Source organism: Phaenicophaeus curvirostris, unplaced genomic scaffold (assembly GCF_032191515.1).
Source record: "Phaenicophaeus curvirostris isolate KB17595 unplaced genomic scaffold, BPBGC_Pcur_1.0 scaffold_258, whole genome shotgun sequence".
Taxonomy (NCBI): domain Eukaryota; kingdom Metazoa; phylum Chordata; class Aves; order Cuculiformes; family Cuculidae; genus Phaenicophaeus; species Phaenicophaeus curvirostris.
Window position 1 is genome coordinate 112,205 of NW_027206872.1, and position 22,108 is coordinate 134,312.

Consider the following 22,108-nt stretch of genomic DNA (forward strand, 5'->3'; position numbering starts at 1 on the left):
GTCGTCCCAGCTCTCCCTTATCCTCCCAGTGCCTCCCAGTGCCTCCCAGTGCCTCCCAGTGCCTCCCAGTGCCTCCCAGTGCCTCCCCAGTTCCTCCCAGTTCCCCCAGTGCCCTCCCAGTTCCTCCCAGTGCCTCCCAGTGCTTCCCCAGTTCCTCCCAGTGCCTCCCAGTGCCTCCCAGTGCTTCCCCAGTTCCTCCCAGTGCCTCCCAGTGCCTCCCCAGTTCCTCCCAGTGCCTCCCCAGTGCCTCCCAGTTCCCCCAGTGCCCTCCCAGTTCCTCCCAGTGCCTCCCCAGTGCCTCCCAGTGCTTCCCCAGTGCCTCCCAGTTCCCCCAGTACCTCCCCAGTGCCTCCCAGTGCTTCCCCAGTGCCTCCCAGTGCCTCCCCAGTGCCTCCCAGTGCCTCCCAGTGCCTCCCCAGTGCCTCCCAGTCCCCTCCCAGTGCCTCCCAGTTCCTCCCAGTTCCTCCCCAGTGCCTCCCCAGTGCCTCCCAGTTCCCTCCCAGTTCCTCCCAGTCCCCTCCTAGTGCCTCCCAGTTCCCTCCCAGTGCCTCCCAGTCCCTCCCAGTGCCCCGCGCCTCCCACCCAGTGCCTCCCAGTCCCCTCCCAGTGCCTCCCAGTCCCCTCCCAGTGCCTCCCAGTGCCTCCCAGTCCCCTCCCAGTGCCTCCCAGTTCTTTCCCAACGCTGCCTCCTTCCCCCTCCGTGGCCCCCAGTGCCCTCCCAGTTCCCTCCCAGCCTCTCCCAGTTGCCTCCCACCGCCTGTCAGGTCTTCCCAGTAACCTCCGCTTCCCTCCCAGTGCCTTCCAGTACTTCCAGTTCTCCCCCCAGTTCCCTCCCAGTACAACCCCAGCCCCTTCCAGTTCCCTCCAGTACATTTCCATGCCTCCCAGTACTTCCCCATTCCTTCCTAGCAGCTTCCCAGTGCCCTCCCAGTGCCCCCAGTCCCCTCCCAGTGCTTCCCAGTCCCCTCCCAGTGCCTCCCAGTGCCTCCCAGTGCCTCCTCTTTCCCTCTTGCCCACACCAGGCCCCTCCCACTGCCTCCCAGTGTCCCCAGTTCCCTCACGGTTCCAGTTCCACGCCTCCCAGTGCTTCCTCATTCCCTCCCACTCAAACCAGTTTGCTCCCACTGCCTCCCAGTGCCCCCAGTTCACCACCAGCTCCGTCCCAGTGCTCCCCAGTACCCTCTCAGGGCCTCCCATGAGCCTCCCAGTACCTTCAGCTCGTTCTCCCCCTCCCCACCAGTGACCCCAAGAGCCCTCCCAGTGCCCCCAGTTCCCCTCCCAGTGCCCCCAGTTCCCCTCCCAGTGCCCCCCAGTGCAATCCCAGTGCTCACCAGTACCCTCTTAGCATCTCCCAGCACCCTCCCAGTACACCCCAGTACCCTCCCAGTGGCCTCTAATGTCCCCCAGTGCCCCCCAGCTCCCTCCCAGTGCCCCCCAGTGCCCTGTCTCTCCCTCCCAGTGCCTCCCAGCTCCCTCCCAGTGCCCCCCAGTGCCCTGTCTCTCCCTCCCAGTGCCCCCCAGCTCCCTCCCAGTGCCCTCCAGCTCCCTCCCAGTGCCCCCCAGTATCCCCCAGCTCCCTCCCAGTGCCCCCCAGTATCCCCCAGCTCCCTCCCAGTGCCCCCCAGTGCCCTGTCTCTCCCTCCCAGTGCCCCCCAGCTCCCCCCCAGTGCCCCCGGCTCCCCCCCAGTCCCTCCCAGTGCCCCCAGTGCCTTGTCTCTCCCTCCCAGTGCCCCTCAGCTCCCTCCCAGTGCCCTGTCTCTCCCTCCCAGTGCCTCTCAGCTCCCTCCCAGTGCCCCCCAGTGCCCTGTCTCTCCCTCCCAGTGCCCTCCAGCTCTCTCCCAGTGCCCCCCAGTATCCCCCAGCTCCCTTCCAGTGCCCCCCAGTGCCCTGTCTCTCCCTCCCAGTGCCTCCCAGCTCCCCCCCAGTGCCTTCCAGTGCCCCCCAGTGCCTTGTCTCTCCCTCCCAGTGCCCCCCAGCTCCTTCCCAGTGCCCCCAGTGCCTTGTCTCTCCCTCCCAGTGCCCCCGAGCTCCCTCTCAGTCCCTTCCAGTGCCCCCTAGTACCTTGTCTCTCCCTCCCAGTGCAACCCAGCTCCCCCCCAGTGCCTCCCAGTGCCTTGTCTCTCCCACCCAGTGCCCCCCAGTCCCCCCCAGTGCCTCCCAGCCCCCCATCTCTCCCTCCCAGTGCCCCCCAGTACCTTGTCTCTCCCTCCCAGTGCCTCCCAGCTCCCCCCCAGTGCCCCCCAGCTCCCTCCCAGTCCCTCCCAGTGCCTTGTCTCTCCCTCCCAGTGCCCCCCAGCTCCCTCCCAGTCCCTCCCAGTGCCTTGTCTCTCCCTCCCAGTGCCCCCCAGCTCCCTCCCAGTCCCTCCCAGTGCCTTGTCTCTCCCTCCCAGTGCCCCCCAGCTCCCTCCCAGTCCCTTCCAGTGCCCCCCAGTACCTTGTCTCTCCCCACCAGTGCCTCCCAGCTCCCCCCCAGTGCCTCCCAGTACCTTGTCTCTCCCTCCCAGTGCCTTGTGTCTCCCCCCCAGTGCCCCCCAGCTCCCCATCTCTCCCTCCCAGTCCCTCCCAGTGCCTTGTGTCTCCCTCCCAGTGCCCCCCAGCTCCCTCTCAGTGCCCCCCAGTGCATTGTCTCTCCCTCCCAGTGCCCCCCAGCTCCCCCCCAGTCCCTCCCAGTGCCCCCAGTGCCTTGTCTCTCCCTCCCAGTGCCTCCCAGCTCCCCCCCAGTGCCCCCCAGCTCCCTCCCAGTCCCTCCCAGTGCCTTGTCTCTCCTTCCCAGTGCCCCCCAGCTCCCTCCCACTCCCTTCCAGTGCCCCCCAGTGCCTTGTCTCTCCCTCCCAGTGCTTCCCAGCTCCCCCCCAGTGCCCCCCAGTGCCTTGTCTCTCCCCCCCAGTGCCCCCCAGCCCCCCCCAGCTCCCTCCCAGCCCCCCCCAGTGCCCCCCAGCTCCCTCCCAGTCCCTTCCAGTGCCTTGTCTCTCCCACCCAGTGCCCCCCAGCTCCCACCCAGTGCCCCCCAGCTCCCCATCTCTCCCTCCCAGTCCCTCCCAGTGCCCCCCAGCTCCCACCCAGTGCCCCCCAGCTCCCCATCTCTCCCTCCCAGTCCCTCCCAGTGCCCTATCTCTCCCTCCCAGTCCCTCCCAGCTCCCTCCCAGTGCCCCCCCACTCCCCCCCAGTGCCCCCCAGCTCCCCATCTCTCCCTCCCAGTCCCTCCCAGTGCCCCCCAGCTCCCTCCCAGTGCCCCCCAGCTCCCTCCCAGTCCCTTCCAGTGCCCCCCAGTACCTTGTCTCTCCCTCCCAGTACCTCCCAGCTCCCCCCCAGTGCCTCCCAGTGCCTTGTCTCTCCCACCCAGTGCCCCCCAGCCCCCCCAGTGCCTCCCAGCCCCCCCAGTGCCTCCCAGCTCCCTCCCAGTCCCACCCAGTGCCTTGTCTCTCCCCCCCAGTGCCCCCCAGCTCCCCCCCAGTGCCCCCCAGCTCCCCATCTCTCCCTCCCAGTCCCTCCCAGTGCCCTATCTCTCCCTCCCAGTGCCTCCCAGCTCCCTCCCAGTGCCCCATAGCCCCCCCAGTGCCCCCCAGCTCCCTCCCAGTGCCCCCCCAGCTCCCTCCCAGTCCCTCCCAGTGCCTCCCAGTGCCCACCGGTGGCCAGCAGCAGCAGCGGCAGGAGGCTCGCCATGGCGGGGAGGCAGAGGAGGCCGAGGCGGGCGCGGGGCCGGGCCCCTTAAATGGCGGCCGGGGCCCCACCTGGGCCGGCGAAGGGCGCGGGGCCGGTCGGGGCGGTCGCACCTCGCGCCACACCCGGCCCCGCGGCACCGCGGCTGCCAGCCGGGGCCAAGCCGGGCCAGCCGGGGCCTCCGAGGGCCAACCGGGGCCTTCAGGGGCCAACCGGGGCCTTCAGGGGCCTCCAAGGGGCAACCGGGGCCTTGAGGGGCCAACCGGGGCCTCTAAAGGCCTCCAAGGGGCAACCAGGGCCTTGAGGGGCCAACCAGGGCCTTGAGGGGTCAACTGGGCCTCTAAAGGCTTCGAAGGGGCAACCAGGGCCTTGAGGGGCCAACCAGGGCCTCGAAGGGCCAAGCCGGGCCTCTAAAGGCTTCGAAGGGGCAACCAGGGCCTTGAGGGGTCAACTGGGGCCTCTAAAGGCTTCAAAGGGGCAACCAGGGCCTCTAAAGGCTTTGAAGGGGCAACCAGGGCCTCGAGGGGCCAACTGGGGCCTCTAAAGGCCTCGAAGGGGCAACCAGGGCCAACCAGGGCCTCTAAAGGCTTTGAAGGGGCAACCAGGGCCTTGAGGGGCCAACCAAGGCCTTGAGGGGCCGAGCCGGGCCTCTAAAGGCTTCGAAGGGGCAACCAGGGCCTTGAGGGGCCAACTGGGGCCTCTAAAGGCTTCGAAGGGGCAACCAGGGCCTCGAGGGGCCAACTGGGGCCTCTAAAGGCTTCGAAGGGGCAACCAGGGCCTCGAGGGGCCAACTGGGGACTCTGAAGGCTTCGAAGGGGCAACCAGGGCCTTGAGGAGCCAACCAGGGCCTTGAGGGGCCAACCAGGGCCTCTAAAGGCTTCGAAGGGGCAACCAGGGCCTTGAGGGGCCGAGCTGGGCCTCTAAAGGCTTCGAAGGGGCAACCAGGGCCTTGAGGGGCCGAGCCGGGCCTCTAAAGGCTTCGAAGGGGCAACCAGGGCCTTGAGGGGCCAACTGGGGCCTCTAAAGGCTTCGAAGGGGCAACCAGGGCCTTGAGGGGCCAACCGGGGCCTCTAAAGGCTTCGAAGGGGCAACCAGGGCCTTGAGGGGCCAACTGGGGCCTCTAAAGGCTTCGAAGGGGCAACCAGGGCCTCGAGGGGCCAACTGGGGCCTCTAAAGGCTTCGAAGGGGCAACCAGGGCCAACTGAGGCCTCCCAGTGCCTCCCAGTACCTCCCAGTGCCTCCCAGTTCCTCCCAGGGTGTCTCAGGGCCAACCGAACCCATTCGGAGCCTCCCAGTATCTCCCAGTGCCTCCCAGTATCTCCCAGTATCTCCCAGTATCTCCCAGTTCCTCCCAGGGTGTCTCAGGGCCAACCGAACCCATTCGGAGCCTCCCAGTGTCTCCCAGTGCCTCCCAGTATCATCTCCCAGTGCCTCCCAGTATCATCTCCCAGTGCCTCCAGGGACATCCCAGTAACTTCCAGTCCCTCCCAGTGGTGACTTCAGCATCCCAGTGCCTCCCAGTACCATCTCCCAGTGCCTCCAGGGACATCCCAGTAACTTCCAGTTCCTCCCAGTGGCGACTCCAGCATCCCAGTGCCTCCCAGTATCATCTCCCAGTGCCTCCCAGTATCTCCCAGTGCCTCCCAGTATCATCTCCCAGTGCCTCCCAGTATCATCTCCCAGTGCCTCCCAGTCCCTCCCAGTGGCGACTCCAGCATCCCAGTGCCTCCCAGTATCTCCCAGTGCCTCCCAGTATCATCTCCCAGTGCCTCCAGGGACATCCCAGTAACTTCCAGTTCCTCCCAGTGGCGACTCCAGCATCCCAGTGCCTCCCAGTACCATCTCCCAGTGCCTCCAGGGACATCCCAGTAACTTCCAGTCCCTCCCAGTATCATCTCCCAGTGCCTCCAGGGACATCCCAGTAACTTCCAGTCCCTCCCAGTGGCGACTCCAGCATCCCAGTCCCTCCCAGTATCTCCCAGTGCCTCCCAGTATCATCTCCCAGTGCCTCCCAGTATCATCTCCCAGTGCCTCCCAGTATCATCTCCCAGTGCCTCCCAGTACCATCTCCCAGTGCCTCCCAGTACCATCTCCCAGTGCCTCCCAGTACCATCTCCCAGTGGTGACTCCAGCATCCCAGTGCCTCCCAGTATCATCTCCCAGTGCCTCCCAGTATCATCTCCCAGTGCCTCCCAGTACCATCTCCCAGTGCCTCCCAGTACCATCTCCCAGTGCCTCCCAGTACCATCTCCCAGTGGTGACTCCAGCATCCCAGTGCCTCCCAGTATCATCTCCCAGTGCCTCCCAGTATCATCTCCCAGTGCCTCCCAGTACCATCTCCCAGTGCCTCCCAGTACCATCTCCCAGTGCCTCCCAGTACCATCTCCCAGTGCCTCCCAGTACCATCTCCCAGTGCCTCCCAGTATCATCTCCCAGTGCCTCCAGGGACATCCCAGTAACTTCCAGTCCCTCCCAGTGGCGAATCCAGCATCCCAGTGCCTCCCAGTATCTCCCAGTGCCTCCCAGTAACATCTCCCAGTGCCTCCAGGGACATCCCAGTAACTTCCAGTCCCTCCCAGTGCCTCCCAGTATCTCCCAGTGCCTCCCAGTATCATCTCCCAGTGCCTCCCAGTATCATCTCCCAGTAACTTCCAGTTCCTCCCAGTGGCGACTCCAGCATCCCAGTGCCTCCCAGTATCTCCCAGTGCCTCCCAGTATCATCTCCCAGTGCCTCCCAGTATCATCTCCCAGTAACTTCCAGTTCCTCCCAGTGGCGACTCCAGCATCCCAGTGCCTCCCAGTATCTCCCAGTCCCTCCCAGTATCATCTCCCAGTGCCTCCCAGTATCTCCCAGTGCCTCCCAGTATCTCCCAGTGCCTCCCAGTATCATCTCCCAGTGCCTCCCAGTATCTCCCAGTCCCTCCCAGTATCATCTCCCAGTGCCTCCCAGTATCATCTCCCAGTAACTTCCAGTTCCTCCCAGTGGCGACTCCAGCATCCCAGTCCCTCCCAGTATCTCCCAGTGCCTCCCAGTATCTCCCAGTGCCTCCCAGTACCATCTCCCAGTGCCTCCAGGGACATCCCAGTAACTTCCAGTCCCTCCCAGTGGCGAATCCAGCATCCCAGTGCCTCCCAGTATCTCCCAGTGCCTCCCAGTACCATCTCCCAGTGCCTCCAGGGACGTCCCAGTAACTTCCAGTCCCTCCCAGTGCCTTCCCAGTCCATCCCAGTAACCTCCCAGCTGGGTTTCTAATGCTGCTCAGGGTGAGCTGCCGGTGCTAATTAATTGGGGCAATAACTAATTGGGGAATTAATTAATTGGGGAATTAATTAACTTGGGGTGATTAGGAGGGGAGCCAACGGGGCAATTGATTGGGGAATTAATTAATGGGGTAATTAATCAGGGATTCGTTAATGGAGGAATGAATTAAGGGGGGATTAATTGATTGAGGAATTAATGAACCAGGGGATTAATTAATGGGGGATTAACGAGGGTGAGCCTCGCCCCCCCCCCCCCATGGGTGCAATTAACAAGGATTCATTAACACCATTAATGATCTATGGTAATTAGGCCCTTCCCAGTTCTCCCAGTTCCCATGTCCCTCTGCTTCCCAGTGCTCCCAGTGCTCCCAGTTCCCATGTCCCCCCACTTCCCAGTGCTCCCAGTGCTCCCAGTTCCCATGTCTCTCCGCTTCCCAGTGCTCCCAGTTCTCCCAGTTCCCATGTCCCTCCGCTTCCCAGTGCTCCCAGTTCTCCCAGTTCCAACCTTGTTCCCCTTCCCAGTGCCCCCAGTTCTCCCAGTTCCCACATTCTTCCCCTTCCCAGTGCCCCCAGTTCTCCCAGTTCCCATGTCCCTCCCCTTCCCAGTGCCCCCAGTTCTCCCAGTTCCCATGTCCCTCCCCTTCCCAGTGCTCCCAGTTCTCCCAGTTCCCATGTCCCTCCGCTTCCCAGTGCCCCCAGTGCTCCCAGTTCCCACTTTCTTCCCCTTCCCAGTGCCCCCAGTGCTCCCAGTGCTCCCAGTTCCCCACATTTCCAGGCTCCTTTTGCTCTTTTCCTTTATTTTCCAGTCCAAGTGTCACCAGGTGTGGCCTCCAACCCCACCAGGAGGTCCCACCTCCAGGAGGTCCCATCATCTCCAGGAGGTCCCATCATCTCCAGGAGGTCCCAGCTCCAGGAGGTCCCGGGGTGGAGATGGTGGGGGAGATGGAGCTGAGGTCCCATCTCCAGGAGGTCCCCAGGGTGGAGATGGTGGGGGAGATGGAGCTGAGGTCCCAGCTCCAGGAGGTCCCCGGGTTGGAGGTGGTGGGGGAGATGGAGCTGAGGTCCCAGCTCCAGGAGGTCCCCGGGATGGAGATGGTGGGGGAGATGGAGCTGAGGTCCCAGCTCCAGGAGGTCCCAGGGGTGGAGATGGTGGAGGAGATGGAGCTGAGGTCCCATCTCCAGGAGGTCCCCGGGGTTGGAGATGGTGGGGGAGATGGAGCTGAGGCCCCAGCTCCAGGAGGTCCCTGGGATGGAGATGGAGCTGAGGTCCCAGCTCCAGGAGGTCCCAGGGTGGAGATGGTGGGGGAGATGGAGCTGAGGTCCCAGCTCCAGGAGGTCCCCGGGTTGGAGATGGTGGGGGAGATGGAGCTGAGGTCCCAGCTCCAGGAGGTCCCAGGGTGGAGATGGTGGGGGAGATGGAGCTGAGGTCCCATCTCCAGGAGGTCCCCAGGGTGGAGATGGTGGGGGAGATGGAGCTGAGGTCCCAGCTCCAGGAGGTCCCTGGGCTGGAGGTGGTGGGCTTGGTGGAGCCGAGGTCCTCAGATCTGCGCCCGCGTCCACTGCTGGATCCACGGCGCCGCCCGGCAGACGTTGGCGTAGACGCCGGGCGTCCCTTGGCGCCCGCAGACGGCCAAGCCCCAGGAGACCACGCCCTGGAGGACCCCGTTGCAGACCAGCGGGCCACCCGAGTCCCCCTGCAGGAGATGGGAAGGTGGTGGGTCTCGGGGAGCTTCCACGGACGCGTCCGAGCGCCGTGACCTGAGCCCAGATCCGTGGATGGAGGAGGAGCTCGTGGTGGGAACCCAAAGCCATCTCCAGCTCCACGGCTCGTGGTGGGAACCCAAACCCACCTCCAGCTCCACAGCTCAAGGAGGAGCTCCTGGTGGGAACCCTAACCCATCTCCATCTCCATGGCTCGTGGTGGGAACCCAAACCCATATCTAGCTCCATGGCTCATGGTGGGAACCCAAACCCACCTCCAGCTCCACGGCTCAAGGAGGAGCTCGTGGTGGGAACCCAAACCCATCTCCAGCTCCACAGCTCAAGGAGGAGCTCATGGTGGGAACCCAAACCCATATCTAGTTCCATGGCTCATGGTGAGAACCCAAACCCATCTCTACATCCATGGCTCGTGGTGGGAACCCAAAGCCACCTCCAGCTCCACAGCTCAAGCAGGAGCTCCTGGTGGGAACCCAAACCCATCTCCAGCTCCATGGTTTGTGGTGGGAAACCAAACCCATTTCCAGCTCCATGGTTCTAGGAGGAGCTCATGGTGGGAACCCAAACCCACCTCCAGCTCCACAGCTCAAGCAGGAGCTTGTGGTGGGAACCCAAACCCATCTCTAGTTCCATGGCTCGTGGTGGGAACCCAAACCCATCTCCAGCTCCACAGCTCAAGGAGGAGCTCGTGGTGGGAACCCAAACCCATATCTAGCTCCACAGCTCGTGGTGGGAACCCAAACCCATCTCCAGCTCCACAGCTCAAGGAGGAGCTCGTGGTGGGAACCCAAACCCATATCTAGCTCCACGGCTCGTGGTGGGAACCCAAACCCACCTCCAGCTCCACAGCTCAAGCAGGAGCTCGTGGTGGGAACCCAACCCACGTGCCATCGACCTTCCAGGGAGGGACGGCTCGGATTGAAGCCCCCGCGACCCTTCCCTTCCCTCCCGGAGCCACCTTCTAGGTGGCTCGGAGGGCGGCCACCTCGGTCCCCCCGCCCCACCTGGCAGGAGTCGATGCCCCCTTGGGGGACGCCGGCGCAGAACATGTTGCGGGTGACGGCGCCGCCGTAGGCCTGGTCGCACCTCTGCCTGCCGAAGGTCTGGATGTCGGCGCACTGCAGCCGCTCGGGCAGGGTGGCTGGGGGAGAAGGTGGAGATGGAGAGAGAGAGAGGACCTCAGAAGACCTCATCCCACTCTCAGGAGGGAGGTGGACCATGGAGAGGCCTCCAGGAGTGAGGAACACCAAGGAAACCCAACTGGAGGTCGTTCTCCATGGGGATCTCCTCACTTTTGGGGGTAGGTGGAGCATGGAGAGGCCTCCAGGAGAGGTCAACATGAAGGAAACCCAACTGGGAGGTGTTCTCCATGGGGATCTCCTCGCTTTTGGGGGGAGGTGGATCACGGAGAGGCCTCCAGGAGAGGTCAACATGAAGGAAACCCAACTGGGAGGTGTTCTCCATGGGGATCTCCTCGCTTTTGGGGGGAGGTGGATCACGGAGATGCTTCCAGGAGAGGTCAACATGAAGGAAACCCAACTGGGAGATGTTCTCCATAGGGATCTCCTCGCTTTTGGGGGTAGGTGGATCATGAAGAGGCCTCCAGGAAAGGTCAACATGAAGGAAACCCAACTGGAGGTTGTTCTCCATGGGGATCTCCTCGCTTTTGGGGGTAGGTGGAGCATGGAGAGGCCTCCAGGAGCGAGGAACGCCAAGGAAACCCAAGCTGAGAGGGGAAACCCAACTGGAAGGTGTTCTCCATGGGGATCTCCTCGCTTTTGGGGGTAGGTGGATCATGGAGATGCTTCAATGAGAGGTCAACATGAAGGAAACCCAACTGGGAGATGTTCTCCATGGGGATCTCCTCGCTTTTGGGGGGAGGTGGATCATGGAGAGGCCTCCAGGAGAGGTCAACATGAAGGAAACCCAACTGGGAGGTGTTCTCCATGGGGATCTCCTCGCTTTCAGGAGGGAGGTGGATCACGGAGATGCTTCCAGGAGAGGTCAACATGAAGGAAACCCAACTGGGAGATGTTCTCCATGGGGATCTCCTCGCTTTTGGGGGTAGGTGGAGCATGGAGAGGCCTCCAGGAGAGGTCAACATGAAGGAAACCCAACTGGGAGATGTTCTCCATGGGGATCTCCTCGCTTTTGGGGGTAGGTGGACCATGGAGAGGCCTCCAGGAGCGAGGAACGCCAAGGAAACCCAAGCTGAGAGGGGAAACCCAACTGGGAGATGTTCTCCATGGGGATCTCCTCACTTTCAGGAGGAAGGTGGACCATGGAGAGGCCTCCAGGAGAGGTCAACATGAAGGAAACCCAACTGGAGGTTGTTCTCCATGGGGATCTCCTCGCTTTCAGGAGGGAGGTGGACCATGGAGAGGCCTCCAGGAGAGGTCAACATGAAGGAAACCCAACTGGGAGATGTTCTCCATGGGGATCTCCTCGCTTTCAGGAGGGAGGTGGATCATGGAGAGGCCTCCAGGAGAGGTCAACATGAAGGAAACCCAACTGGAGGTCGTTCTCCATGGGGATCTCCTCGCTTTTGGGGGTAGGTGGAGCACGGAGAGGCCTCCAGGAGAGGTCAACATGAAGGAAACCCAACTGGAGGTCGTTCTCCATGGGGATCTCCTCACTTTTGGGGGTAGGTGGATCATGGAGATGCTTCCATGAGAGGTCAACATGGAGGAAACCCAACTAGAAGATGTTCTCCATGGAGATCTCCTCGCTTTTGGGGGTAGGTGGACCAAGGAGAGGCCTCCAAGAGTGAGGAACACCAAGGAAACCCAACTGGAAGGTGTTCTCCATGGGGATCTCCTTGCTTTCGAGAGGGAGGTGGATCATGGAGATGCTTCCATGAGAGGTCAACATGGAGGAAACCCAACTGGAAGATGTTCTCCAGCGGGAGCTGCTCCCCAAGGACCTTATCTCACTTTTAGGAGGGAGGTGGACCACGGAGACGCCTCCATGAGAGCTCAACCCCAAGGCGACCCGAGGATCTGCCCCCTGGGCCAAGCGCCGGTGCCACCAGGAAGCACTTTTCCCCGCGGAGAAGGCCACCTGCTCCCCTTGGTGGACCTTCTCCCACCCTCGGTGACCTCCTCCACCCCTCCTCGTCCCCACCGAGTACCTCCAGGAGACCTGATGGTGCCCCAGCCGGAGACGCTGCAGCGCGTCCCGGGCTGAGGACACCTGGTGGCCACGCGGATGGTCTTGATCCTGTTGGACATCCTGACGGGCTTGTCCAACCTGAGCAACATGAAGTCGTTGTCGTTCCTCCTGGGGTCGTAGCGGGGGTGGACGCGGACGGAGGTGACCGAACGGACCTCTCCGGACCTGTCGTGCAACCTGTCCACCCCCAGGAGGACCTTGTACTCCCTGCCGAGAGAAGAAGGTCGAGGAGATCAGGGCGTGGACACCCTCTAGAAGAGACCTACAAAGCCTTGACCTTCAGGCTCGGCCGTCAAGGAGCTGCTGAGGACCTCGTGGTGGAAGGAGAAGGGAAGAGTTGAGGGAGAACCTGGTCCCACCTGCCTCTGGAGGCCAAGAAAGGACTTTCATGCCTTGAGGATCCATGAGATCCTTCTCCAGAGGTGCCTCAGGTGCCTTGAGGGCATCTCCCAGCTCCATCTCATCGCTGAGGGCCTCCAAGAATTCCCACGCGTGACATCTCAGCCCTCAGGCCCAGCTCCTGGTTCTCCCTGCGTTCTGTCTCCTAAAGGTCCACCTGCCTCTCCTCTAGACTTTGGGGAGGAGCTGGAGATGCTCAGCTGGGGGAGAACATCAAGGAGGTCCATCAAGGACCATCCAGGAGGTTGAGGGCCATCAAGGAGGTCGAGGGCCATCAAGGAGGTCGGGGACCATCAAGGAGGTCGAGGGCCATCGAGGAGGTCGAGGGCCATCGAGGAGGTTGAGGACCATCGAGGAGGTCGGGGACCATCAAGGAGGTCGAGGGCCATCAAAGTCAAGGACCATAAAGGAGGTTGAGGACCATCGAGGAGGTCAAGGACCATCAAGGAGGTCGAGGACCATCAAGGAGGTCGGGGACCATCGAGGAGGTCGGGGACCATCAAGGTCAAGGACCATAAAGGAGGTCGGGGACCATCAAGGTCAAGGACCATAAAGGAGGTCGAGGCCCATCGAGGAGGTCGGGGACCATCGAGGAGGTTGGGGACCATAAAGGAGGTTGAGGGCCATTGAGGAGATCAAGGACCATCAAGAAGGTCGAGGACCATCAAGGAGGTTGAGGACCATCAAGGTCAAGGACCATAAAGGAGGTTGAGGGCCATCGACGAGGTTGAGGGCCATCGAGGAGGTCGAGGACCATCGAGGAGGTTGAGGGCCATCGAGGAGGTCGAGGACCATCAAGGAGGTCAAGGACCATCAAGGTCAAGGACCATCAAGGAGGTTGAGGGCCATCAAGGAGGTTAAGGGCAAACAAGGAGGTTGAGGGCCATTGAGGAGGTCAAGGACCATCAAGGAGGTCAAGGTGTCTCCAAGGAGGTCTTGGAGACCCATCAAGGGGTCTCCAAGAGGAGGAGATGTTGGCTCTTTGGAAGCCCCGTGAGGAAGGACCCGACTTACGAGGGGGGTCGCCTGCAGTGGGCGGCCGTCAGGACGTAGCTGGGGGCCACCAGGCTCCCACCGCAGAGGATCTGGCCCCTCTTGAGGATGGCCACCTGGAAGGGACGTTGGGTGATGGAGCAGGGTCTCCCACCGATGATCCGGGACTCGTCAACTGCAAGAGAGAACGAGAAGAGGTCAAGAGGTTGGCCTTTGGAGGCATCTCCCAGGCCCTTGGAGGCATCTCCCAGGCCCTTGAGGCATCTCCCAGACCCTTGGAGGCATCTCCCAGACCTTTGGAGGCATCTCCCAGACCCTTGGAGGCATCTCCCAGGCCTTTGGAGGCATCTCCCAGGCCCTTGGAGGCATCTCCCAGACCCTTGGAGGCATCTCCCAGGCCTTTGGAGGCATCTCCCAGGCCTTTGGAGGCATCTCCCAGGCCTTTGGAGGCATCTCCCAGGCCCTTGGAGGCATCTCCCAGGCCTTTGGAGGCATCTCCCAGGCCTTTGGAGGCATCTCCCAGGCCTTTGGAGGCATCTCCCAGACCCTTGGAGGCATCTCCCAGGCCTTTGGAGGCATCTCCCAGGCCTTTGGAGGCATCTCCCAGGCCTTTGGAGGCATCTCCCAGACCCTTGGAGGCATCTCCCAGGCCTTTGGAGGCATCTCCCAGGCCTTTGGAGGCATCTCCCAGGCCTTTGGAGGCATCTCCCAGGCCCTTGGAGGCATCTCCCAGGCCCTTGGAGGCATCTCCCTGGGCTTTAGGTGGCTGCAGGAGATGGGATCCGCTGGAGATGCCCCCGGTGATGGTCCTCAAGGACAGAGGGAGGGACCGTGCTGAGGGGTCATCCTCATGGATGGCCTCCTTGAGGCCGTCACCATCCTGAGGCCGTGACCTCCTTGAGGTCATGACCATCCTGAGGCCGTGACCTCCTTGAGGCCATCACCATCCTGAGGCCGTGACCTCCTTGAGGCCGTCACCATCCTGAGGTCACCACCATTCCGAGGTCACCACCATTCCAAGGCCACGACCTTCTTGAAGCCACCACGACCTTCTTGAGGCCATGATCTTCTCGAGGCCACGACCTTCTTGAAGCCACCACACCACCTTGAGGCCACGACCTTCTTGAGGCCATGAACTTCTTGAGGTCACCACGACCTTCTTGAAGCCACCACAACCTTCTTGAAGCCACCATGACCTTCTTGAAGCCACCATGACCTTCTTGAGGCCACGACCTTCTTGAAGCCACCACAACCTTCTTGAAGCCACCATGACCTTCTTGAAGCCACCATGACCTTCTTGAGGCCACGACCTTCTTGAAGCCACCACACCACCTTGAGGCCACGACCTTCTTGAGGCCACGACCTTCTTGAAGCCACCATGACCTTCTTGAGGCCACGACCTTCTTGAGGCCACCATGACCTTCTTGAGGCCACGACCTTCTTGAGGCCACCATGACCTTCTTGAGGCCACGACCTTCTTGAAGCCACCACGACCTTCTTGAGGCCACGACCTTCTTGAGGCCACGACCTTCTTGAAGCCACCATGACCTTCTTGAGGCCACAACCTTCTTGAGGCCACCACGACCTTCTTGAGGCCACCACAACCTTCTTGAAGCCACCATGACCTTCTTGAGGCCGCGACCTTGAAGCCACCACAACCTTCTTGAGGCCACGACCTTCTTGAAGCCACCACAACCTTCTTGAAGCCACCACGACCTTCTTGAGGCCACGACTTTCTTGAGGCCACCACAACCTTCTTGAAGCCACCACAACCTTCTTGAAGCCACCACGACCTTCTTGAAGCCACCACGACCTTCTTGAAGCCACCATGACCTTCTTGAAGCCACCACCTTCCTGAGGCCACCACCACCCAGCTCTCTCCTCGGCTTCCCACGCCACCCAAGTCCGAAGCTCCTGGTGACCTCCTGGTGTCCCTCCTGGCCTCCATCCCCAGCCGAGCTCAGGTGACCCCTCTACCGAGGCCGCTGGAGAAGACCTCTACCTCTGAGTTGCGTCCCAGCGGGAGGAGGTGACCTTGGAAGAGGAGCATCAACCCCAACGGCGACGTTTCTTCAAGAAGACGACCCCAAGATCTTCCAAGGGGCCATCAGGCAGGAGCCAGCAGGTCCTTCTTCTCCAAGGTGGCCCCGGTGAGTCCTCCATGACGTCCTCAGACGCTTCGGGGGTTGACCCGACCCCTCCCAAGGGAAGGAGCTGGGTGAGGTGGCCCCAGGTCCGTGCCACCACGTGACCGGCTTCTGCTGAAGGGTTGGGCCATCGGAATGTACCGGTGGGACTGGTTTTTGGAGCTGGTGGAGATTAGGAGCCCGGGCCGGGCGGCGATGGGAGACGCCCAAGGCTTGGAGCCACCTGGAATCCATCTCCATCCGGTGCCGGCGTCGCTGGGTGGAACCCACCTCAGAGGAGAAGAAGACTCCTTGGGCATCCCAAGCTCCTGGAGAGCCCAACCGACACCTTTAGGTGACCCCACGCTCCCTGAAGGCATCTCAGCGGCTTCCCCCGAGCTCCCATGGGGGGGTCGTGGCTGGAGGAGACGGGAGCGAGATGTTGGATGCTGGTGGAACCCATCCCGAGGTTCTCCAGAAGATCCAACGGAGCCTCCATCAAAAAGTGATGATAAAAATGAGAAAATGGGGAAAAAAAGAGGCCTTGGAGAAGCCCAAGGTGTCCGACCACGAGCTTGGAGGTCTCTGAAGGACCCGGGACTCAGCTCTGGGGACGCAGGTTGAGGTTTGGAAGCTCCAAGGAGCTGGTTGGATCCAAAGTCTTTGTTTTCAGGAGGTAGAAACGGTGGGAATCGTCTTCTCGCCCCAAACCAAGACCCAGTTGTCCAGCCAGGAGAAAGGGAGATGTTCCCACCAGGATTAAACCTTCCTTCTTCTCACCTCAGGGACCTTCTTGGCCTCCAGAGGACCTCCAGAGGACCTCGTCCCCACGATCCCCACCCCAACAGGAGGTGGGAGTTGTCCTCTTGTCTTCAGCTCCGCTCCGAACCCAACCAGGGGGGGTCGGACGCCATCAGGTCTTGCCCACGGGTCCAGAGATGGTGTCTCCTCATCCAACCCCACCCCACCCCATCCCGATGGACACGTTCCTCGCCCAGGAAACTAGAAAAGACCTGGAGGGTCTCCATCTTCCGACCAGGGCCACCACGGGGACTCACCCTCGCTGCTCGCGTTGCCTTGACCTTGAGCCCGAGCCGGCGTCCAGGTGGCCACCAAGATCCCCACGGCGAGGGTGAAGATGGGGACGAAGCCCAAGGTCCCACGTCCCTCACGAGCCATGCCTGGAGGAGGAGAACCCCCTCGAGAAGGTCCCTCTCCATCTCCACCCCCTTCGAGAAGGTCCCTCTCCATCTCCACCCCCTCCAAAAGGTCCCTCTCCATCTCCACCCTCCTCGAGAAGGTCCCTCTCCATCTCCACCCCCCTCCAGAAGGTCCCTCTCCATCTCCACCCCCCTCCAGAAGGTCCCTCTCCATCTCCACCCCCCTCCAGAAGGTCCCTCTCCATCTCCACCCGCCTCGAGAAGGTCCCTCTCCATCTCCAACCCCCTCCAGAAGGTCCCTCTCCATCTCCACCCTCCTCGAGAAGGTCCCTCTCCATCTCCAACCCCCTCGAGAAGGTCCTTCTCCATCTCCAACCCCCTCCAGAAGGTCCCTCTCCATCTCCACCCTCCTCCAGAAGGTCCCTCTCCATCTCCACTCCCCTCGAGAAGGTCCCTCTCCATCTCCACCCCCCTCCAGAAGGTCCCTCTCCATCTCCAACCCCCTCCAGAAGGTCCCTCTCCATCTCCAACCCCCTCCGAGAAGGTCACTCTCCATCTCCACCCCCTTCGAGAAGGTCCCTCTCCACCTCCAACCCCCCTGAGATCCGAGCTCAGCTGCTCTACGGACATTCCCACCACACCGACCAAGCACGTGGCGACGGGCCCCACCTCCCAACCCCCTGGAGAACCTCCTTTTGCTGCTTCCCACCCCTCCATCCCTTGGAGGACCCTCCGTGGCCCCGCGGGGTGGACTCACCTGGAGGAGGAGAAGCTCGGAGCCGGCTCGGCGCCTCGGAAAAGCCGAGAGGCGCCGCTCGGAGGCAATTTATAGCCGGGCTGAGAAGTAGGCCGTGTCTCCCGTGGGGTGAGTCAACGGCGGTGGCCCCGGCCAGCGTGACCCGTGGGTGTCTCCTCGGCCCCCGGCGCTGATGACGGCTTTGATGTCCTCAGCCGAAGGGCCGCCGGGCGCCTCAGCCAAGCGGGACACGCCCCGTTGGCCCAGTGGAGACGAAGACGACTCCACCAGAGGCCAACCAGGTGGACCTGAAGGGTCACCCCACCCCTGGGTCCAGGCGGAAGCCGGTGGGGAGGAGGACACCTTGCCTGAAGCCCGTGGGAGGTGGCTCCTCGGTGAGGTGGCTCCTAGAGGTTGGGAAACATCAAGGTCCCGTTGGCCGGCTGCCTGTCCACCCGCTCTGGCTCCCCGCCCGTCCCTCTGTCCATCTCGCTGTCCTCCCACCGGTGTGTCCAGCAAGACCTTTCCGTGTCCATCGTGTCCACCTGGCTGTTCTCCTGTCCATCTGGCTCCAGCCAGCCATCCTCTTTTTTCATCCATCCATCTCCTTCTCCATCCACCCATCTCCATCTCCATCTCCTTCTCCATCTATCTCCTCCATTCATCCATCTCCATCCATCCATCCATCTCCATCTCCATCTCCATATCTCCATCTCCATCTCCATATCTCCATCTCCATCCATCTCCATCTCCATCTCCTTCTCCATCTATCTCCTCCGTTCATCCATCTCCATCCATCCATACATCTCCATCTCCACCTCCATCTCTCCATCTCCATCTCCATCTCCATCCATCCATCTCCACCTCCATCCATCCATCTTCATCTCCATCCATCTCCTCCATTCATCCATCTCCATCCATCCATACCTCTCTGTCTCTGTCTCCATCTCCATCCATCCATCTCCTTCTCCATCCATCCATCGCCTTTTTTCATCCAATCATCTATCCATCTCCTTCTCCATCCATCAATCCATCCATCCATCTCCATCTCCTTCTCCATCCATCCATCTCCATCTCTATCCATCCATCCATCTCCATCTCCATCCATCCATCTCCATCTCCATCCATCCATCTCCATCTCCATCTCTATCCATCCATCCATCTCCATCTCTATCCATCCATGTCCTTGTCCATCCATCCATCCATCCATCCATCCACCTCCTTCTCCATCCATCCATCCATCCATCTCCATCTCCATCTCCATCTCCATCTCCATCCATCCATCTCCATCTCTATCTCCTTCTCCATCCATCTCCATCCATCCATCCATCTCCTTCTCCATCCATCCATCCATCCATCTCCATCTCCATCTCCATCTCCATCTCCATCTCCATCTCCATCCATCCATCCATCTCCTTCTCCATCCATCCATCCATCCATCTCTGTCTCCATCCATCCATCTCCATCTCCATCTCCATCCATCCATCCATCTCCATCTCCTTCTCCATCCATCCATCCATCTCCATCTCCATCCATCCATCTCCATCCATCCCTCCATTTCCTTCTCCATCCATCTCCATCCATCCATCTCCATCTCCATCTCCATCCATCCATCTCCTCCATCCATCTTCTCCACCCCCCACCCCTCTAGAAGCCACCTAGAACCCCCCCCCCCCCACCCCCCGAGGGCCCCCGCCTTGTGCCCCCCCAGCCCGGATGCCACCTCCGAGGAGGGACCTCGACCGCTCCAGAGAGGTGGACGCGGCCCCAGGAGGAACCACCTTGACCTGGTGGCCCCATGGGGACCTCGACGCCACCTCCAACCTGGTTGGACGTCCCCGCTGAGCGAGAACCAGGGGCGTGGGCGCCGACGGGCGTGGAGGAGTCACGGCTGGTGACTCAAGGGGACTCCTTGGGTGGCCTCAGGTTCTTGCTGAGCTCGACACCGACGTCTCCTTCCGGGAGCTTCTTCCCCGTGGGGTCTTCTCCTCCTTCCAGCTCCGGGTCGGCCTGTGGTGGGACTGGACTTTTTGGGGCTCTTCTAAAGCCACCAGCTCTCGGAGACGCTGGTGGGACCGGAGACGCGGGTCCAGGAGCTCCAGGGGTGACGTTGGAGGCATCTCCACGGCTTCTCCACCACCTCTCCAGCAGGACCAGGAGAGGAAGCGAGGCCGGGAGCAGCTCAAGCCAATTAAGAACCTGACGAGCAATTAAGGGTGAAGAGCGAGAGCTGAGTCAGGGCTTGGAGAGAGTCGCCTCGCTCTGCTGGTGGCCAGGAGCAGCCCGGGGGGCGGAGCTGGAGGCTTCCGGAAGGGTCAATTGTCCCAGGGGATCCAGGGAAATGGCCTCGACCCAGCGGGGGGGGCCTTGGGGGGGGCTCGTCTACCACCATCCCATCCCATGGAGGCCCCATCCCGTGGAGATCCCATCTAGAGGAGATCCCATCCCATGGAGACCTCATCCCACGGAGACCCCATCCCACGGAGACCCCATCCCACACAGACCCCATCCCATGGAGATCCCATCTAGAGGAGACCCCATCCCATGGAGACCCCATCCCACGGAGACCCCATCCCATGGAGATGATCCCATCTAGAGGTGATCCCATCCTGTGGAGACCCCATCCCATGGAGACCCCATCCCGTGGAGATGATCCCATCTAGAGGAGATCCCATCCCGTGGAGACCCCATCCCATGGAGACCTCATCCCATGGTGACCATCCCATCCCATGGAGATCCCATCCCATGGAGATCCCATCCCGTGGAGATCCCATCCCATGGAGACCTCATCCCATGGAGACCCCATCCCATGAAGATGATCCCATCTAGAGGAGATCCCATCCCATGGAGACCTCATCCCATGGTGACCATCCCATCCCATGGAGACCCCATCCCATGGAGATGATCCCATCTAGAGGAGATCCCATCCCATGGAGATGACCCCATCCCATGGAGACCATCCCATCCCATGGAGACCCCATCCCATGGAGACCTCATCCCACGGAGACCCCATCCCATGGAGATGACCCCATCCCATGGAGGTGATCCCATCTAGAGGAGACCCCATCCCATGGAGGTCCCATCCTGTGGAGACCTCATCCCATGGAGACCCCATCCCATGGAGATGATCCCATCTAGAGGAGATCCCATCCCGTGGAGACCATCCCATCCCATGGAGACCTCATCCCATGGTGACCATCCCATCCCATGGAGATCCTGTCCCGTGTTGACCATCCCATCCCATGGAGACCCCATCCCATGGAGATGATCCCATCTAGAGGAGATCCCATCCCGTGGAGACCATCCCATCCCGTGGAGATCCCGTCCCGTGGTGACCATCCCATCCCGTGGAGACCCCATCCCATGGAGATGATCCCATCCAGAGGAGATCCCATCCCATGGAGACCCCATCCCGTGGACACCATCCCATCCCATGGAGATGATCCCACCTAGAGGCGACGTCAACCCGTGGAGACCCCCACCCGGTGGAGGCCCCGTCCCGTCGAGGTCTCAGAAGGCTGGACAGGACCTCTGGAGCTCCTCGCTGGCTCCCGGGTGGCTCCCAGGGTCCTTCCCTCCGAGGACCTTGTGGGAGATGGTCTCCAAAGGGGTCTCTCCCTGGCCTGGATCCTCTCCAACCTCCTCCTCCTCCTCCAGCCAGAGGTTCTCCTCCTTTCTCCAGTGTCCTCCACCTCCAGGCCACCCGCCCCATCCCGCAGGAGGTCCAAACCTTCCTTCCTGCCTCCCCACGGCCTTCCAAGAGCCCCCCAAGCGGCCAAGACCTTCTTCCCCACCCTCCAGACCTTCTTCCTTCCACCTCAGAAGCTCCTCAGGTCTCCTGCCTCCTCTCCTCGAGGTCTTCCTCACGGATGGACCCAAGCAGAGCTTGGAGGACAAAGCTCTTGGATGTCCACCAGCTCTTCGGGGTCCTCCTTCTACAGGGGTCGTGGTGGGACATGATGGGGACATGGTGGGACACGAGGAGGTTGTGGTGGGACACGAGGAGGTCGTGGTGGGACAGGAGGAGGTCTTGGTGGGACACGAGGAGGTCGTGGTGGGACACAAGGAGGTCGTGGTGGGACACCAAGAGGTCGTGGTGGGACACGAAGAGGTCGTGGTGGGACACAAGGAGGTCTTGGTGGGACACGAAGAGGTCGTGGTGGGACACGAGGGGGTCGTGGTGGGACACAAGGAGGTCGTGGTAGGATACAAGGGGGTCGTGGTGGGACACGAAGAGGTCGTGGTGGGACACGAGGGGGTCGTGGTGGGACACAAGGAGGTCGTGGTGGGACACAAGGAGGTCGTGGTGGGACACCAAGAGGTCGTGGTGGGACCTGAGGGGTCATGGTGGGACACGAAGAGGTCGTGGTGGGACATGAAGAGGTCATGGTGGGACACGAGGAGGTCTTGGTGGGACACGAAGAGGTCGTGGTGGGACACGAGGGGTTCGTGGTGGGACACGAGGCCATGGGAAGAGGTCCCGAGGGCCACCAGAAGCCCCTGGAGATGCTGGAGGTGGGTGAGGCTGCCGCTGGGGTTGGGTCCAACCGGTTCTCCCGGTTCCTCCTCTGGGTGGTTGGTAATTAAGGGCTAATTGAGCTTAATTAGCCTGCGGGGCCCCAGGAGAACCAAGCCGGGACCTGCCACCCCCCTCCAGGGCCACCCAGGAGCTCCTGGAAGGGGAGGGAGATGCCACCAACCCCCCCTCCCCCCCCAATCTCGTGTCTCCTGTCCCCTCCCTGATGTCCCCACAGCCTTGGGTGGCACCCGAGGTGGCCCAGGTGACATGGGAGGTGGCCCTGGGTGGCACCTGAGGTGGATCCAGGTGACACCAGGGGGTGGAAGTGTCCTGGGTGACACCAGAGGTGGCCTCGGTGACATCG

The 22,108-nt window shown here is 61.8% G+C and overlaps 1 protein-coding gene across 1 annotated transcript; it reads right to left on the minus strand.

Moving 5' to 3' along the window:
* Positions 1-8,437: 8,437 nt before the first annotated feature.
* Positions 8,438-14,116, minus strand: LOC138734819 (kallikrein-14-like). Its single transcript, XM_069882636.1, has 5 exons — positions 13,498-14,116; positions 13,225-13,378; positions 11,771-12,018; positions 9,645-9,781; positions 8,438-8,615 (listed from the first exon to the last, which is right to left on the minus strand). The coding sequence occupies exons 1-5, from the start codon at positions 14,114-14,116 to the stop codon at positions 8,460-8,462; spliced, it is 1,314 nt and encodes a 437-aa protein (XP_069738737.1). The 3' UTR covers positions 8,438-8,459.
* Between the last annotated feature and the right edge of the window lie 7,992 nt (positions 14,117-22,108).